Raw genomic sequence first — 19,854 nt, 5'->3', positions numbered from 1 at the left:
TGATATCACCTCACCTGGAACTGGCCAACCATAGCGGAGACTGTGTTCAGACAAGACACATTTCACACTGCCATGCTCCCTGTGTAGACAGAACTGAGCCTAGATAATAAATTCCCCTCCCTTTTCCACTTTTGTCTTGCTTTTTTTCTCTGATGCTGCCTTGAGCAAGGCAGCTCAACACTTGTTGTTTGCTGCTGCTCCTCACTCGTACCTTTGCTGGGTTTGCATTCCAATTCAATATATTATATATAGCTTGTTCCTCCAGGCTATTCCAACAATGATACCATAACAGGAATTGATCAAAAGGAAAAATCCAGCTTCAAGGATGGGAAATTCAGCAAGTTCCAGCCTGCAGGGGTTCCTTGCAGCCTTGTCCAGTGGATGATACTCCTGACGAGAGCATGCACGTTCTCTGCCTGTTATCACCATAAATGCTGCAAGTCCTGGGGCATTTCTGTGCTCTAACATCCTGGAACTTCTTTCTGCTCCCTCCTTGACCAAGCAGGGGAGCTCTGAACCCTGGCTGCAGTCACCAGCTCTCTTCAAAGAGCCAGAGAGGAGAAGGCAGAATGCCAGACTCCTAGGAAGGTGAGGGTTATCAGACACCGGACACCTGGAGGGCTCGGAGTGTGTCTGTGTATCTCTCCTGCCCCTTCCATTGCTATTGCTACAGAGAGACAATGGATGGTCACAGATAAAGAGAGGGGACTGGCCATGCCATAAAGCTTTTTACCTGTTTGCAGAGCTTTGTAGCAGGAAAGGATGCATTAGGGCCCAGCTTATCTCGTAAACAAGGATTCATATATAAGGGATTTCTTTGGAAACATACTGTTATCCATGTAAAGTATGTGTTTTATTCAGCCACCAAAGTTTCTTCCAAACTTGCTCATCAACCCCACTGGAAATACCTGGTACTTAAAGAAGTGATAGTGAGTAAGTGGAAGAACAGTGAAATGTTCCCATCAAGCCAATGTTAGCTGCCTGCCTTGGCCACAGATCATACCACGTGGAAATGATAAACTTAATTAACCCAAAGCTCCCAGTGGAACGTGTAAGTCTCACACTGATTTCCAGGCAACAAACAGACACATCAAAGGGACTTTGTTATATAATGAGAGCCTGTGACATGTTCAAAACTGTCCACCAGTGTGCACATATAAGTACTCTGTGGTGTTTTGTGTATGCCAAGGAAGAGAGTTGTTCCAGCCAGCCAGAACCTTTGATGTTAAAATTAGTCTTAAAATGAAGGAATTACAATATTATCTGTAACAGGAATGTATTCTGTACATCCATAATATGTGCACTAATTATATGTAATAGGTGTGCTTAGATAATAGAATATTATTTAAATAAGTTGCCTTTACATCTTTTGCCTGAAGGTGCTGTGGTCTCTAGAGTCACTCTAGAGGTGGTGTGGTTCCCTGAAAAATCCTGCACTGCTTTTGGGCTATTCCACAGCAGCTGAATGTTGTACATGCCATGGCAGCTCTGTTCCCATTGCTCCTGGCAGGGAGGCCTCCAGGTAAGTGTTAAACTCAGAATCGCTCTATTCCTCACTTACATGTGCCATGACACAGAAGAGATCAAAAGACTAAGCTCAGAGACAGACAGCAGTTGGAACACTAGGGATGCTGGATATTGTGCAATTCCAGAGGAAATATTGTCTCCAAAGGAATGGTGACACATGGGCTGCCCGTGCTGGTGCAGATGGGGTGTTGGGGTGCACAGCCCCCCATCTGGGTTACTGATCAGGTTGCTGCTTGTACAGGGTCTCTAGAGCTCCCAGGCCACTCTGACTGCAAGTGAGGACTTTGGCTGATGATGTCCTGGCCAATGTCCAGAGAGGTAATTACACTGTGCTGCCCAAGCTCTTCTGGGAATTTCAGTCAGATGCAGCTTTCTTCACTGTCTTAACTGCTTTGTGCTCTGCCTGTTAATGCTCTGGTGTGGCTGATCTCACGTAGGCAGGGGACTGGAAGAATATTTAGAAGCCCCCCAGGTCTGAAGGAGGATCAGTAATTAAGGCCATTTTCAACAGTTATTTAGAGAGAAGATATTTTTAAAAAAAAATTAAAAGTGATGGTTTAAAAACAAAAGCAGAAAAATCATTGTTTTCAGAGGCAGATTTAACATTAACAATTAGAAACATAGTTTTCTTATCCAGTGGTTTTATCTTGAATGTTCTTGTTCTTGATGTTTAATTTATATTACAATCCACAGAATCCTATGAAAATGTGAATATCTGTGCCCTCGCAGTGTGAGTAAGGCTTAAAAATTTAATTGAAGTCTGCACCAGCAGTTCAAAAGCCAAATTCCAAATACAAAGGGCCTCCTATTTATTATTACCTTAAAAATTGTTTTCTAACCTAATCTCATAAGGGTGACCCACAACTTCTGAGTGCTTTACACTGTGAGGAGAAAGATACCAGGCAATCAAATGTGAGCAGTATTACTAGAAATTACAGAATTAGTAGACATTTGTAAAAATGACATTTTCAAAATAAAGGAGCAAAAATGCACCTGCAAAAGAAATGTTCAGAAATGATCACATGAGATTCTGTGAGAGTGATGCTTAGTGGTGAATAAAAGTGTAGTTCACAGAAAGCAGAGATTGCTAATGCAGGGGCTTGTGATCCCACCTGCATGGCTCATCTGAATTTGCCCCATACTTGCTCTTGCAGACAGGTCTGGCAAGAGTACAGCTGACATTTCCATGGTGTGTTGGCTTCACCCTCTGGAAGCATAGAAAGGTATTTGGAGATTAAAGCTCTCTTACTTTCCTTATAGCACTGGTCTGCATGTCACCCTTCCTATCTTTTGAATGCTGAGTTTGACTTCTCTTTGCATTTGTGTTCCTTGAGTGGCCTTGTGTTTTCCTGCTGAGCTTCACCCATTTACAAGAGCACTGTCTTCAAGGACATGTCTATTCAGTGCTGATGAAGCTCCTCTGGACTTGCATAAGCACAGCTCAGAAGTGACTTTGGGTATCATTAGGAGTAATTTTATCTTTTGAAATAGATACTGTAATTTACTATTGATGAGTAAGTCAGAAGAGGCCAAATAATTAGGTGCTTGCAAATAGAATTAATTGAAAAATTGAAAACAGGATCAAAGGAGAAAGTAGCAGAGGCACAATCAGTGTCTCTCTCTCAACAGCTCTCTTTTCAGACTCTCATATGTCATGTATTTTAGGCCATGTCTTTTAGGCTTCTTCATGAATACAAGAGACAGCTGCTGCAGGAGTCCAGCACACACTCCTGTCCGTATGACCCCACTGGCACCTAGAGGTGATGTGCCTGACCTGATGGATGGGGAACCATTGTCTGCCTAGAAGGATCCAAATGTGTTCATTCTGGCTGGTTTTGTGGCAGGGACACCCAGTTATCATGGAGTGTTATTCCCACTCTTAGCCTGGGGACTCATGATTTTTCCTGATGATGGGATGTTATTGATGCAGGGTGAGCCCCAGCTGGGAATAAAGGGCTTTGACTCTGTGATTTCAGAAGGCTGAACAAAAGTTCTATTTAGCTATACTATATTATACTACATGCTACACTACACTATACTAATATTAAAACTAAAGAAAAACCTGTGACCTTTTCAGACAGTCATGACACAGTTTTGACTTGATTGGTCAATCAATCTAAAATACCTATCGCCAGTGTCTAATTAAGAAACTACCTTTTGGTAAACAATTTTCATAACACATTCTACGTGTGCCAAACAACAGATGCAGTAAGTGAAGAAAAGAATTGTTTTTTTTTCTTCTCTGAGCTTTCTCACTGCTTTCCCCAGGAAAAATCCTGGGGAAGTTCTGCCTGCTGCTCTCTGTGAAGAGAGTTGTGGCCACAGACAATTCTTAAGGGTGTTACTCTCCTGCAGCCCAAAGTTCAACTGATCATTGGTAGTGAGCAGTGGTTTAATCCAGTGGCTGCTGTCACAGCATTCCTCCTAATTTAAATACAGGAGGAAACAAACTTCATTTTTTGCAGCAATACTTGAAATGTTTGCTTTTTTTAGGCATGTTCTCACTAGTTTAAATGTTCTTGTTATTGCAATCAACTATGACAAGTTACTGCTCATCATAGTCACCTCAGATTTCATCCACCAATCGCAGGTATGCAAGAGACTACAACATATCTGATGTTTGTAAGAAACATCTTTGAGACTAGGCAATTTCATGGTCCTATTTTCTCTCCTTTATTGGGAGTGGTGGTGTTTCCAAATATCTCTGGTTCTCAGAAGTCAATCAACCTGCCCTAAAACTGGACCTCTGAACCCTTAATTCCATAAGAAAAGGTATTTTCATGGAATCTGGGAGACTCTGGGTTTGATCCATCAGATGACGGGTTGGAGGGAGCTGCATTGTGCTTCAGAGCTCTGATGGAGGCTGTTTAGTCATATGGTACTAAATCACCAAACAGACATACTGCTGGTGCACAGAAAACAACAAATAACAGGCACAATCTGGGCAGTGCATGGCAGGGCAGACCATTCAGGAGCTCCAGGGGCTCCAGACTGGAGTTATAAAAAGAAATCTCTTTTGAAAATCACTGTAGAAAAACAATTCACAATGCTCCTTTTGTACCCAGGTGATTTATTGCACACTGGATATGCATCTGTCTGGCAACAAGTAGGGCATATGAGCAATGCTTTCTTTGCTCTTTCCAGAATCCAGTATGCTTTACTGGGATGTCTCACTGTGAGGCTAATAGGAAGTGAAGTCTGTCTGATGAAGATACCATTACTGGTAGGTAAAGTTCAGTTTGGAAATAGAGTTTGAAAATACCCTTTTTCACCCACTGGGAAATTCATGTGCCTCTTTTGTGGTCAGCATCTCAAAATCCATGACCAATGGATGCAACAAATGAAATAAGCCAATGATCCTAGTCACCACTGTGTGCTGTCTTTTAAAATGCTCATGCAAAACCTACAATTTTCTAGACAATTTAAAAAGTTTCATAACTTCTACATTCACATTTAAATTACTGAAATCTGTATCTTGCAAGAAATAACTTTCTTGGCCTCACTGTTTCTTTGGATTTCTAGACTACACTGACAGCTCTGCAGTATTCATCCTGCCTTGGAGGCAAATACCCACATTCCAAAGGAGGTACCAGAGACGGAAGTTGATCCCTTTCATACACCTCACAGCTGAACTTTGCTTGTGCTTCCACTGCACAGGAGTCAAGAATTCATGTAAAATGATGTTGGAGTACACCACAGTTATCACAAAGCTGTACATATAAAATATTGGCTTTTACCCAAGTTTTTGGAAAAATCAAAGAACAGCAGTAATATAACAACAGAATCGAGTAGTGGTACCTGGTGCTAGACATTTCGTTTAATGGCCATTCATATGAAGAGGTGGATCAAATGTGTAATGAAATATTCAAACAGGCACACCTAAGTGTTCAGGTTAGTCAAAAGCCCACAGTTATTCACTGCTCTTTCATTCTCTATCATCTGTTAATGAAGAAAGATCTCAGGACATGAGGGACGTGTTTGACTGCGTGTAACCAAATATTTGCTGTGCTTAGTTAAAGCAGCAGTACAGAGTAGCCTAATGGGGCAAGGTGTTGGTGCTTTGGGTCAGCAGGAGCAAGACCTGGGAGAGGAATAAGATGGGAAGTAATGAGCAGCAGCAGAGCAACAGCAATGGTTATGCTGAGCAGTGTTGCAGATGGCAATGGACTGTTTGCATGGGCTCAGCTCACAAGCAGCCCTGCACAGGCACTCTCACCCTATCTGAGGATGTTGAATACCCTATTTGCTAATAACAGGAGAAACCTGTTACAATAAAAATGATAAAGATAGGGGGCAAGAGAAACATCTTGCAGCATGATTTTCCTTTGGGGAAATAAACCATAAGACCAATGTGCATGGCCTTGCCTGAACTTCACCTACTTTTCCATCAAGAAATATAGTCCTGGATTCACCTACAGCATTCACCCAGGATCCTGGACACCTCGTAACTTAAACATAGCTGAGGGAAACTGCAATGCAAAGTATATGAATATATTTTGGACAGACTTGTGTCACTTGACATGCTGCCTGCAACCACAGTGAAGTATGTTACTTTTCTTAGAGAAAACAGAGAGAGCAGAGACAAATTGCAGCAGCTCTAAGAGTGTGTGACACCAATGCTAATCTTATCTGTGCTTCTTGCAGTTTAGACATGTGCCTTTGATGTGTGCCATTGTCCAAGGCCTATAAGTCACAGATTGAGTTTCTGTTACTGCTGTGTTATTTCATTGAAAGACTTACCCCAAATAACCCTCTGGATTGCAAGCAGCATGCTTGCCACAGAACCTGCTGATTGCAGAAAATTTAAAATGTCAAAATCCAACATTAATCAGCTCTTGTTTGCTTAATTCTATAGCCAGGAAAAGAGCCTTTACCTGAGGCTGTCTTGCAAATTTTATAGTCAGGAACATCCCATGCAACAATATTTCTACAGGGAACAGTTTGTTCTGTTTCAGTAGGTAACAAAAGCGGTGGTTTTGTTGAGATCTGTGTCAAGACACTATGTCCATGACAGGGAATTACATAATTACAAAATTAAAAACTCTTTATTATGCTAGTCCATCATCATTATTAGTAATATTAGTAATGTGTGTAAATTACCAATAAATATGTATTATTTCATTCAAGCAATGTTTAAAAAAAAAAGAAGTGGGTGTTTGGAAGGCTTTGCTGGCTGCTAAGTGTGAAAGTGGTCAGGGAAGCTGGCTAGCCCCCTTCTCCTCTGGCTGCACTTTCAGTTGCAGAGTGTATGGTGAAACCTCTCAGAGATTACAACATTTTTACCAAGTGCTGCCTTTTCTGGGCAATCAAAAATCCTGGCAATCACACAGGGAATGAAAATTCACCACTGCCAATGATGCATCATATTTCTTCGCTTGTCCTACATCTCTTTTTTTCTGGGAATTGCTGGGTCTCTAGTGGCAGGGCTCCTATCCGGCCACTGGGAGCCTTTTTCCCTGCAGTGGTTCTTGTTTCCTCTCCTCAGGTTTGAGCTGCTTGAGCAGGCCCAGGGAATGGCTGATGTTCTCCTTCCCTGGGTGGTCTCCCTCTGTCAGCACTGCTCTTTGCAGAGGTGTTCATCAGGAATCCTGGCAGGCCATGGACTGGGCTGCTGGGGCACAGCCAGGACATTGAAGGACTGCTCCATCCACGTGCGTGGGGCTGGGCTGGTTCCTGGTTGGACTCGGAACTGGGGACAAAGCTGCACAAAAGGCTGGGTTCTGGCTCAGTAATGATTAACTGGAATATCCCTGGGTTTTAACTGAATTCAGGTAACCACAACATTCTTATCTCTGGGTAGGGATATTTTGCAACAGACTGTGCTGTGGGTTCATTGACCTGCAGGTGCCTGTGAGCTCACGGGACAGCCCAGGATTTAACATTCACTACAGCTCACCTGCTGCTGGAAATCACACAGGCAGGGATATATGAACAATTTCCTATTCATTTTTAATTTACTACATCAAGCTTAGCCTGTCAAGTTGTGACCACAGTAACCTTTCCTGAACTAACTGAAGATTATGTCAGTGAAAAGAGTGAAAGGCAATTTTAGAGGCACACTGGTATGTTTCTGCTGTGGGACTGTATAATTTTTGACATTGTAATTAAAAAGCAATTACCTTTAAACTGGCATGATTTGTCATGCTGCACATCCCAAGATCAAAATCAGTCATCTCCCAAGAAATTATTTCTGCTCCTTTGAGACAATATTGGGAGACTGTGAACAGAAACAGTCCAAACCAAAAAGACATCAAATATTAAGTGATTTTCCTCCTTTTCTTTGAAACGTAGATCATCTCTTTTTGGCTTCAAAGTTCAGTCATATCTCACAGTCCATGTCCTGTGCCTTCCATTTAACTTACTCATGGACATCTCTGTTTTACTGGAGAACTGAGTAAAAATGGCATAAACAGGAAAAATGTGTAGAGTTATGGCCAAATGGAACACTTGCGGGACACTTGAAGAACACAAGGCAGGGTTGGGAAGTTAGAGGTGACTGTAGAGCATCATCAGGTCTACAGCTATGTTTCCACGATTTTCTGTTCTTCAACTTAGTATTCAAACCAGGAAATACCTCAGACATAGGTAAAGAGGTCCTAAATTTCCCAGAATTACTGTTTTTCTCCTGGTAAATTGAGACAGAGAAATGTTGATGCTGGTGAAATCTTTTAGGCTTTAAGGAAGGCTAATTAGTAAAGCTTGATACATATAATTTGTTCTTGAAGGTATATTTCTGTATAGAATTCTTTTTCTCAGGAGGATAGAATGACAAAAGGTCTGGATTGGAAAAAATATCAACTTGTTATAGTTCTGTTAAACTAGAATGTTTGGGCTAATAATTAAAGGGAAAGGTTATTTTGTAATCAATTAGCCATGGTCAAATGATAAGAGAGTATTCTGGTGTAAATTTGAAAAAAATCTTGCCTCCCATAATGTATTAATTGATGCCATGATGTTACATTATGAAAAATAATGTGTGAAATAGATCAGTTGAAAGACATATTTGAAAGAGAGGTTCCTTGAAACATCCGTGCAGCCAAGTATTTTAACTTCAATGTCCACCCACTTCTGCTGTTTATTATAGCAACTGGGTTGGGTTTACATGGTAGAGAACCATGTAAACTGGGTTGGTTTTACATGGCCTCTCAACTTTGCCCCAGCAAACTTGTGAATGCTTTTGGTAATCATTTTATTACAACTCATTACTGATAAACACAGTAAAAGTAGGGAGTGCATTTCAGCCAAGCTGTGTCAGTCAACAGGCCACAGGGAATAGAAGATAAATCTTTGCATTAAAAGAATAATAAAGAATGGGAGAGGGAGAAAAAAAAGATACAGATTCTAGCAAATGTATCATCCTGAAATGTTTACAAAGGCTGATTTCTCTAATTCACCAGGAAAAGAGCAGAAGTGCCTGGATTTTTAAGAATTCCTGTCAGGAGGAAAAGCTGCCCTTCCCCACAGAAGACATTATCTTTAACACAGGATACAAGAGGAAGTTGTTAACACCTGAGTATAATCACAGAATGAATCATGGAATGGCCTGAATTGGAAGTGACTTAATGATCATCTAATTCCAGCTGCCATGCCACGGACAGGGACACCTTTCACTAGGCCAGAGCTCAGAGCTGTGTCCAGCCAGGCCTGTATAGGCAAACGATAAATTCATTTCAGTGATGGTGGACCAGCCTGTGATGCAAAGTGCTTCACTAGCTCATGCTGTCAGAGAGCACGAGACCAGGGCTGCTCCGCACGAGCTGTGCTACCCAGAGCACAACTCGAGGATGAAACAGAGGCATGACACAGGATGAAACTAAAACACTGTAACATTCATAAGAACAGTTCAGACATTATGATAACCCTTACAATCTTAAAGTTGTAAAATATCAGCTTATCATGCCACCCATTCAGGAAGGAAATCTCAAATTTGAAGATTAAATTGTTTGCCCAATGTCCCATAATAAGTCCCTAGAAGCCATAGAAATTAATCCCTGCCTACACAGTACATTCAGTGCAGCCACAGCTCAAACAAAAATGTAGTTGATTAATGAAAAAATATTTAAACATACCAGGACCTGCTTAAACTTATCAAGACATGTATTATTATTTTACTTCTTCACATGAAGCAGCCCAACATATCACCTATCAGCAGTGTCTGACATTACTCAAGAAAATTTGGAACATAAAAAAATGTGGAGACTGTAACTGTCTTTCTGCTTCCTATTTTTAGTAGCATTTTTAGCACAGGGAATGAGTAATCTGAATTGCAGTTGTGTTTATTTCTATAATTTACCTCTGTCTAGACCACTTCTTAGTCTTAATGTTTCCCGACTGTAACCCAAGCACGTAACCACAAACTGATGTTGTTGAAAGCTTGCTGTAGGGAAGGAAAGCTGGCTCCTTCTGGTCACCTAAGGCTGGATGTACCTATTACAGCCCAAAGTTGTGCTCTGTGTAGGGTCTCATCATCAGGAAGCCTAACACCCATCCCAGAGGGGCTCCAAATGATTGTGCAGTGAGTTTCACACCCCTCTGGGTCTGACCCACAGAAATCACTTTGCTGATGTAACTTTGCTGATGTCTTCACACAAGAGGCCTTTTGTCCATTCCCTGAGGGTTCAGAATTCAGCTGCAGAGGTCCCAGGTCTAATTACAATGGAGAGCTATTGATTGGATTATTATTCCTAGAAGAGTAGGAATGGGAAAATGTTTTCCCCCAGAGTTTCCCCAGTCCTCTGCAAACCATTATTGTCACTCTCTTTTATTGACTAATTTATAGATTCATCAAGAAACACCCCCCACCCCCCATTTTTAAGCTACCCTTTAAGATATTTAAGGTGTAAATATAAATTACATCAGTTGCATTTTTACTAGGCCATAGGAAAGAAATTGTGAGATTTTTTCCATGGCGGTTCCATCAGGCAATTTTGGCTGTGCTCCTGTAATTAAAATGAGAAAAAAAGGCCAAAAATCTAAGCAAGTATGGCACATGCAGAAAAAGAAAAGCCTAAAGCAAGCAAATGTGATCTCAGTCTTGGAAATTCAGGCAGTCAGCAGAGAACAAGACATGACCTAGGGTGAGCAGATTAATAACAATTTATTTTTCTCTAGCAGAATGTAGATTTTCTAATTCACTGCATATGATATGCTCAAATGACCTCATTATCACACAGTCAGTTCCTGAAATCATCAGCAAATTTTAGGACTGTGGCTTTAGATACTCAGAAAATGGATTGTGAAATTATAATTTTTAAACATTTTGCAAAAGCCTTTTATCTGCTGCATTTGAGGGGATCCTTAGGTGTCCTTTCCTGCTTCATAACATTTCTCACAGGGAAATATATTTGAGGCAAATCTTATGCAACTTTAACCACCCGGAAGCTAATTTTATGAATTTGAGCTGATAATCGAGGAAACTTTCATAGGGAGTGGAGAGAGATAAGGGTGTTGAGTTGGAGTGCACATCATCCCTTCTGTGCTGCCCTCAGTGCTGCAGAGCAGGATAAATGCTTTCAGGAGGTGCCTGCCTTGTCCTTTTGTTTGTAGAGGAAGTCTGTACAATCAGGTGACTGACCTTAAGTGACAGAAAGCCTGTCTAAAATATTTAGCATGGATTTTAACCCTCCCTGCTCTATTCTCCCTCCATGCACACCCAGATCCCAGTAATTAAGTGACCTGGGGGTAAAGCAGCTGTGTTGCTGTGAAATGTGCCGGTGTGGAGCACATGCTGCTCCATGTGCTTCCTGGGATTCTGATTTGGGCAATCACTGCCACACAGGAGGGGAGGAACAGCAAGCAGGCAGCTGCCTCCTCCTGCTCCACAGTGCAGTGCTCAAAATAAACATGGTCTTCAAACTAGACAACTTTTTTTTCATTACATATAAGATTTTTTTTTTCTAAGCAAGGAAAAATGTATTATTCCAGACTGTTTGCCTTTCTTGGTTCATCAGGAATTTAATGAAATTTCTGCTGGCAAAGCAGAGAGATAATTACTCAGACATACTACTTGTTTTTAATTTTTTCACCAGCCTCCATATTTTACACGCAAAAAATTTTCTTTGGATCTGCTATTGCTCCTTTCAAGTTATTTAATAGGAAGTATCAGTTATTTAATAGGAAGGATCACTTAGTCCATTTAAGTGTCATTTTAAGCCTGTAAATGATGTTGCTGTTAAGAGAAAGTTTCTGAAATTCAGCCTGTTTGCAGGGTTTCCTACCTGAACACTTGCTGATCTCATTTTTCTATTCTTTCTACTGAGCACTTTTATGCAAGATGACGTCTGAGGGTCACTGTTTTGAGTATCAGGGAGTCTGCCCAGGTACCTGCATGAAGGGTAGCCCAAAAAAAGTAAAGGGAAATTTCAGCCTCATACTGATGGACACTGCAGTGCTGCCACTGCATCAGGTTCCATCCAAAAACACTGCCCTGTTGCCAGAGCCCAGGGGGACCCAGACCCACTGCACAACATGCTGCCAATACACATATAAACACATCAAAACCCCTATCAAAACTTTTTCCCCCCATATTGCAGTGCTCAGGCCAGGCTGAATGGGGCTTTGAGCAAGCTGGTCTAGTGGAAGGTGTTCCTGCCCATGGCAGGGGGGTGGAACTGTGTGAACTTTAGGGCCCCTCCAAACCAAAACAATTCTATATTACGTGAAATCAAACGTAAGGCCAAGTGCCGGTTGCAAAGGAGAACAGATCTTTCTATAGTTCATTTGTTTCCTAATAAGTTAATAATTGCAGGCTCTGGTCAAGTGAAGTGCATCAAGGACCAGGGGAGCAGCAATGCTGTTGTGACAGGGTCAGAGAAGTGGCTTTTCCAGCTCTGTGTGGTTCTGGGAGTGATAACATCAATCTCACCCCATCACACAGTAACTCAGATTCCTCCCGTGTTTCTGGGCAGCACTCTAGCAGTGTTTGATGTGGGCCTGAGGCACAAGCCAGCCTATTCACCTTGAACAAATTATGAGAGTTGACTTTTTCAGACTAAAAGCATATTTTCAAAACCCAATCTTTTCCAAACCATATTAAGAAACATATATTCCCAAGAGTGGGAAAAATGCATTTTTCCCTTTTATTTATATTCTGTGGATTTGGAACACTTTGTATTGGTTTGGAAGGGTTTTTTTGCTTGATAAGGCTTCAGCAAAGCAATAGGATTTGCAAGTATACTTTCCTGGCAGGGCATGTCTGCACGGCATTTCAGATGTGTGATCATGCATAATAAAAATGTTTGTTGGAAATGAGCTTGCTCATGTTCTGCCATGTATGTGATCCAAGCAGCCCAGACTTGCCACCTGCATTACAAAGCCATCATTTACTCCAGCACAGTTGCCCATACTAATTGTGCACCTCAGCTTCCAAAAGTACACTTGGCTTCTTTGCATCTTACTACATAACCACTGACAAGAACAATCATCTTTCTTAACTATTATGGCCAAGAACAATCTATGCTCAAGATAAAGACTCAGGATGCTTCACTTCCAGCCACCCACAAAGACAATGACTTCTCTGTATCAGATGAAGAGCGCAGCTGGGGAGGAGGCTGTGCTCTGTTTCTCTGCTCTCCTGGGTGGTTGCATATAGTGTTTCATACCTTGAACAGATTTCTGAGCTGTTTTTAGGAAGTGGCCTATTTTGGTCTTCTGAGAATCTTTCTTTCTTAACTTTCTGAGGTTCTGTATAATGCCAAACTGAATTAAGAACATTTGTCATCAGCAATTTTATTATAGATCTTGATTTTACAGTCAACATATTGCAAGAGAAGAGGTACAAAAGTGAGCATGAAGACAAACTGATAGTCAGAAATAGTCAATACTATTTAAAAGTATTGGTTTGTGTCTATGTTGATTCATCTAAGTAGTTACATAACAACTTGCACATAAAAATACATTTCACTTAATGTAAACATTATGGGTGAGGTCTTGGGTTGGTCCAGTCAGGCTCAGTGCAGGCCTTCTATTGCTATTGAATAGATTAGGTTTGTCTAGAGAGGCTCAAAATTACACCAGTTTGTGTAGTTCCATAAGGATGCTTTGCACTCTGGGTAGTCACTAAAACGTGGCAGTACAAGCTTCTCCCTGTGGGATCATGGAAAGCCCAGTGTGCCTAAAGGTTTGGCGGCTGCTGGTCACCCTGTCACCTCAGCACCTGGGAGAATGTCTGCAGCAAAGCCTGCTCTGTTCTCTTCGTGTCAATGGCACTGCACAGAGGCACTACAGCCGTGGCCACAAGCTGGCCTCAGATACTTGTTTTGCTATAAACACTGCACTTGAGACTGGTAAAATAGAAATCAAAGGAAATCAGTGAAACCTGGTGCTTCAGTGCACCTTGGCACGTCTGTGCTTGTGAATTATACACCTCAAGGCATCACCTTTCACTGCAGAGACTGAGGTCAAGAGAGGCTCCTTATTGTGGCAACCGTTTGATGTTTGTTTCTATTCCAGTGGATGGCCAAGTAGTGGCCTGAGGGACCTTTTCTGAAAGTTGGAAGGCTACTGTTTACTGCTATATAAAGAACAAAATGTAATCTGACCGCAGTGGTATATCCAGTAGGATTTTAATGGAGCTATCTGAGTCAGTCTCACTATTTTCTCTCCCAGATGCATACTAAGCAGTTTTTACAGGTGCAGGCAACCCTCTGAGCAGTTTCTGGTTTTTTCTTAGCTCAGCTCAGCTGTCTTCCCACCAGCTGCTTACTGTGATACCCATTAAAAGGCAAGAACTGCTCTGCCTACTCCATTGCTTGCTTTGCCTGATCAGAAGTGCCACAATACCTGGGAAAGCCATGATTTATACTATGTGCCAATGGCAACATTCCCCTCTGGGGAAGGTTGCACAGGGATGCAGGGAAAACGTAGCATGCCCTGGCCATTTCCTGCTGAACCTTTCAGCAGGAAGGAAGATGAGCACTGACCTAGGCGAGTTCTGCCTACCCTGGAAAGTCTCTTCTTCTCTGTGCATGCCCCAGGGAATCCCTGCTCTGTGCAAGCTGTATAGGAGGGAGCAAACCAGGGCAAGCATCTGCCTTCAATCGCTGACCACAGCCGCAGCCCGTCTGTAACAGTGTTTATGTGTGTGTGTGTGTGTGTGTACAGCAGCACACCTCAGGTACCATCTCCTGCTATTTGGCTGTTAGTATCACAGCAAGGATTTCTGGTTATGGACTCAGCACACACCATGCTACTGTTATCACTCTTAGCTATGTAGCCAAATCTCCTCCAGCTTTGCACACAAGTAAGGGAATTCTTCAGTAGCGCAGAGAATTCTGCTTCACGGAATTGCTGAGCTGTTGGTGCAAAGCCTGCAGTCTGTGTGGTCTGGGTTATGCACACACTGAAGGAGCTGAACAGGCCTGAAATTAGACACAAAACAAACAAATATTTAATAATCAATTTGCAAGTACAACAGAATTACTTCACAGCTACTGAATGCAATGTGAAAATCAAAGTGCGTGTTACATCCATGCTTATTAAGCAGATCAATTTTCTTAGGGTAATTCTTTTTGATCTTGTTGCAGAAAACTAACTTTGGTGTTTTTAGGGAGAAGGGCAAATCAGTACAAACCAAAGTAGGATCTGACCTCACAGCATGGCAGCTATTCTGCAATATAAAAAATAATTATGAAAAGGAAGGAAGATCTCTTGCACAGACTGTGGAATCCCTGCCATGCTGGAAGCTCACCATCTGTCTTACTCACTGGTAAACCCTACTGCTACAACAGAAAGCTGTTGCTGTGAATGTCAGATATGATGAGATTTTTTCTAATGCATCCAGTGAATTCAGTTTTAGAGTTACTTCTGGAAGGTACTGTTGACAGGGAGAGAAGCAAGAGAAAATGACCAGCAGCAGTTGCTACATGGCATGCAAAGGCAGATGCTCAGCTGATACAGACCCACATGGTTCTGCTTGCAATGACTACAGGGGAGTGAAGTCAACCTACATAGTCTATCCTGAAGTTTGGCTTTACCTGTAAATTTGTTATTTTATTATTATTATGCATATGAAATAGCAAAATTGATTGTTTGTGTTGCTCAACCCAGTTGTTTATATGTGTTAGCTGAGCTTTGACAAAAAGCCCTACTTGTCACTTTACCTTCAGCTGTGAGTTGTGAGACACAGCAATGAGTGTCAGGTTCCTCCCTGTGCTGAGCCACAAGGGGTCTAAGCTGTTGTATATTTCCCCTTTCTGCCTCTTCCCATAGCTTAATTCATCATAGGCTGAAATAATCTGTACCTACTTACAGGTCCTGGGAGTATTTTTTAAAGGTTCCTTTTACCCAAAGAGAAAGTAAGCACATGATTTGGCAGATTTATGCTGCACACCAGCGCTAATTTTTTCACAAAGTGCAGAGCACCCATTAATCAGGTTCAGCAATACCCAGACAGGAATACATTGCTCTGCCTTCAGACTTAGACCTATCATTTTTCTCCTTTGCAGACCAATTTTTCCTTACTTAAGCTATTGTCACAAACTCAGAAGTTCATAGAAATCTTTGTTTACTTTGGAAATGTTATCAAAGTATGAGTCCTTGACACTGAAAAGCTGTTCCTGACAGATAAGATATGAGCAATATTGAACATTTGCCACTTTTCTCATGTCTCTAAAGAAAAATTTTGCTCTGTGTGAAGGTCTCTGAATCCACACATAGGGATAAAGGGTCTCTGGCTTTTGTGTTTCCTCAGCAGGAAGATGGAGATTTCAGGCAAGTCAGGACTTGGGCTGCTGTTTCACAGACTCCTGTTTTTTGCTCCTGACAATGGTAAATTACAGTAATTAGTAACGCTTATCATGTCTCATGCCTCACTCTCTGACAAAGCAGCAGGACAGAAAGCATGCTCAAATCGTGGTGAAGGAAGTAAGGCCCACCCTTGGCACCTTGTGTTATCGGTATGCAGCAGGGAGGAAAGTTGCCTGTGTGGTTCAGAGTATTTTAGGTAAAAACCCAGTCTGAAGAAAATCTGGTGGCTGGATTGCTCCCTTCCTGAAAACAGCTGACATGCTCAATGGGAAGTGTAGGGCAGAGAGCAAGCCCCAGACCCAGCCAGCCCCAGGGCTGCAGCCTGGCTGCAAGCCCCTGAGAAGGACCCAGCCCCACTGGAGGGACTGGAGGGATGTCATGGCAGTAAGGAGGAAGTCCACTCTAGCTTGCTGTAAACCTGCAATATTAGTTTCATGTTAGCAAAGTCATCACCAATAAGAGTGGATAATTACCTGTAATTGTCTTCACAGATGATCTTAAAGTTTCGTTCTTCTAAAATGCTTATTAACCTCTGAATGGACTGACCTGAGCAGGATTCACTGTGGAGAGAAGACTTCAGTTACTTGTGTTCCTTGTGAGTACAAAATGCTCACCTAAATTCCACACTATGTCGCTGCTTTATTACAGGTAAGATTCTTTAGAAGCTTGTTTGCCAATGTGCTGAGAAGCCCACTGGGTTTGTGGAGCTTTGGCTGCCCTTGGGCCCTTGCTGGTAGAAGCTATGTGATGTCCAGCTGTGCATCTTGCATGAGAGCTTTGTGCAGCAGGACATCTGTGGGACATGGCTCAGTCCCATTCCCAGTTCAGGACGCTCTGGAACCGCTCCACCTACAGCAGCACAATACAAGGCTTACTGAAATCTGTCAAAGGGCAAAAGGGTCAAGTCCTCTGAGTGATGAGAAAAGGTCAGGTCAGCCATGAAAGGCAGCAGTGAAGTCCCTGGTAGGAAGTAAGATAGGAGGAAACTGGTAGAAAGCAGGGGAGGAAGCAGTCTGTGAGCACCTCCTGTGTGTCTGACTCAGTTTACAGCTGCTGCTGCTGCTGCTCTGTTTTGGCAAGGGGATGTTTCAACCACTTTTGCACTGGTAGGAGCCCTAACGTGTGTATTTCTTTCCCATCCAGATAAAAGTTTCAAGAAGCATGTAGCACTCTCATACCTTCAAGACCTGTATCTCTATGTTTAATTTAATTAAATAGCCCAAGGGCCCCAAAGCTGTAGTGAGAGGTTTGACAAATGTCATAGGCACAGACAGAGACACAGCACAAGTCTTGTTACCTCAAGGTAAAAATCATCTCCTCATCCAGAGTACAGGACTCCCTTCTACTACTGGGGACAAATCCAGTTCCTAACATATGACATTAGTGGAGAGCACTGCCAGCTCTTTTTTCTTCATTAGACTTGACAAGTTATCAGTGATTCAACGTGGAATACAAATCAGAAGTTATAAGGAATACATACTATTGGGGCTACCCCCCCACTCTCTCCTTAGAAGCAAGTAGAAAATAAGAAGGAAATTGCTATGAACTTGTCACAGGAGGAGGATGCATCCAGCAAGAGGGCTGGCAGGGCACTGCCTTGTTGCAGCTGCTGAGGGGGAGCGTAGCAAAAATTTCTGATGTTGGGAAATGATGGGACAAAGTATTCGGTGCCATGTGTGGGGAAAATGATGTAAAGATCACTCAATGTCCTTTTCTCCAGCAAACGCTTATGCAAAGGACCACAAGACTAAGTCTGGTATGCTGACCCCAGCACAGATGCACCATGTGAACCATGGCAGGTGTGTCAGCTCATGTGGAAAGGGGACAGACACTTCTGGGTGTCTGGGCTGAGGGAGGGGCTGCAACACTGGAACGGTGTCAGAGAGAGATGCTGTCTGAGCAAGGGCCACACTCCTTCCTGAGCTGCACTGCATCATCACAGCCTTCTCCCTGATCCATGGCACCACAGCTGCTGTTTCTGTCGTGGAGATCATTAAGAATAGGAAAAACTGTGGCAGGGCATTATGACCATGTGAGCCACAGAACTAGCTCTGAAAGGAGGGGTCAAAGGCACAGAGCCTCATGCTTAGTGTTTCAGATGTGGTAGATCTGCAAATGAATCTGATTGGGATGAAAAAACATCACTCAGAAAGGCTCAGATGTGATTTGAGGTTGCTGTTCTGGTATCAGTAATTCCATGGTAAACATTTCAACTACAGATTTGTTATTAAAAATCACAGAATTATTTAGGTAAGAAGAGACTGCTTGAGATCAAACCAATATGACCTGGAAAAGGTTGCCGAGGTCCCAGTTAGGTTTTGAGTATGTTCAGAGATGAACATTCCACAACCTGTTCTGTCATTCAAAAATGGCTCAGCATAATTATACTACTCCTGTGGACAAACATATCCATGTTTGGATGGATACATGGACATGTTTATCCTTGCAGACATAGCCTGGTCTCTGACTTCATTGCTGCACCCATAGCAAAGGTCTGTAGACCTCAGTGCAGCTGAAAGGAACTTAAAGGTCACAGGACCTCTTGAAAGCAAGGAAAATGTCATTGTGTTTTACCTATAACCGTTCACCAGTACCTACAAAAAATACTAGGGGAAACTACAGTACAAATGTTATGTTTTTTTTTTTTTTGCACAAAGTGCCTAGAAGGTGAGTGTAAAGCAGATTTAGTGAGTTTTAGACAGTGTTGCTGCCAGACCTGAGCTGTGCCCTGTGCCTTCCACGCGCTGCTCATCACTGTGCACCAGTGTGACTTACCTTTGAGGTCCACCAATGTTTTGCATAAGCCAAATGTGCACTTCAGTGACTTTATCTGGATCCAGGTTAAAGATCTCAATACTTCCAAAAATGCTGTAAGAATGGAACATGAAACAGCAAAACACTCTTAGTTATCTCAGAAAGATGTAGAGAGTATGCCCCCCTCCCAAGTACCAGTGCTTATTAGTGCTGCTATTACACTCTGTGAGAGAACATTATCTTGCCAACAGATTTTCACAGACTATTTAATTGCCTTATGGTCAAATATTGTCTCCCCATTCTTATTTCACTTTCAGGAGAACTTTTGATACTGCCTGCAGACAGAAACAAGCTGAAGTTTTGCCATCTTTAGTGTCTCTTCTCCAGTTCAGTTTCCTGGCTATTGGTTTGGTTTGGTGCCAGGGAAATGACCATGGCTGTTCCCCCAGAAAGCATATTCTTCTTCTTTTGATATTATTCAAGACTGCACTTCCAGCCAGGTAGCCAAGTCTAGTGAAGTAAAATCAAAGAAACTGTAATAATCATTTGAGCAGTAAGAGCACACTGCATACCCCACCCGCACACCCTCTGAAGGATTTCAGTTACAGGTTCTGAATAGAAGGAGTGAAAAGAATCAGCTCTACAACATCCAAGTTGTACCAAAATCCCTTCTGCACTGGGACTCACAGGCAGACAATCACATGCAGCCCCACAGAGACATGAATGGTTTTGTGTTGAGTGAATACCTGCTGCTTCTGAAAGCTCCAGCTTCTACTGATCCATTGAGCATCACTTGAACCACACCACAGGCTGCTTCTGCAAACTGAA

General features: G+C 42.3%; 1 protein-coding gene across 4 annotated transcripts in view; it reads right to left on the bottom strand.

Moving 5' to 3' along the window:
- Positions 1–19,854, bottom strand: part of CD38 (CD38 molecule) — a 38,276-nt gene that overhangs the window by 2,222 nt on the left and 16,200 nt on the right. Inside the window, exons 5-9 of one of the 4 annotated variants that reach the window (XM_041490635.1) lie at positions 19,773–19,849; positions 19,048–19,140; positions 16,746–16,832; positions 11,745–11,850; positions 6,690–10,466 (exon numbers count right to left, since the gene is read on the bottom strand). In XM_041490635.1, coding sequence (XP_041346569.1) covers positions 10,398–10,466; positions 11,745–11,850; positions 16,746–16,832; positions 19,048–19,140; positions 19,773–19,849 — 432 coding nt within the window. In that variant the 3' untranslated portion in view covers positions 6,690–10,397. Of the gene's footprint in view, positions 1–6,689; positions 10,467–11,744; positions 11,851–14,071; positions 14,886–16,745; positions 16,833–19,047; positions 19,141–19,772; positions 19,850–19,854 lie in introns of those variants that run through there. The other 3 variants (XM_041490661.1, XM_041490644.1, XM_041490653.1) reach the window with 3 other exon arrangements.

Source organism: Pyrgilauda ruficollis, unplaced genomic scaffold (genome assembly GCF_017590135.1).
Source record: "Pyrgilauda ruficollis isolate IOZ18807 unplaced genomic scaffold, ASM1759013v1 scaffold1, whole genome shotgun sequence".
In the NCBI taxonomy this organism is placed as follows: Eukaryota; Metazoa; Chordata; class Aves; order Passeriformes; family Passeridae; genus Pyrgilauda; species Pyrgilauda ruficollis.
This window is presented reverse-complemented; position numbering and strand designations above follow the sequence as displayed.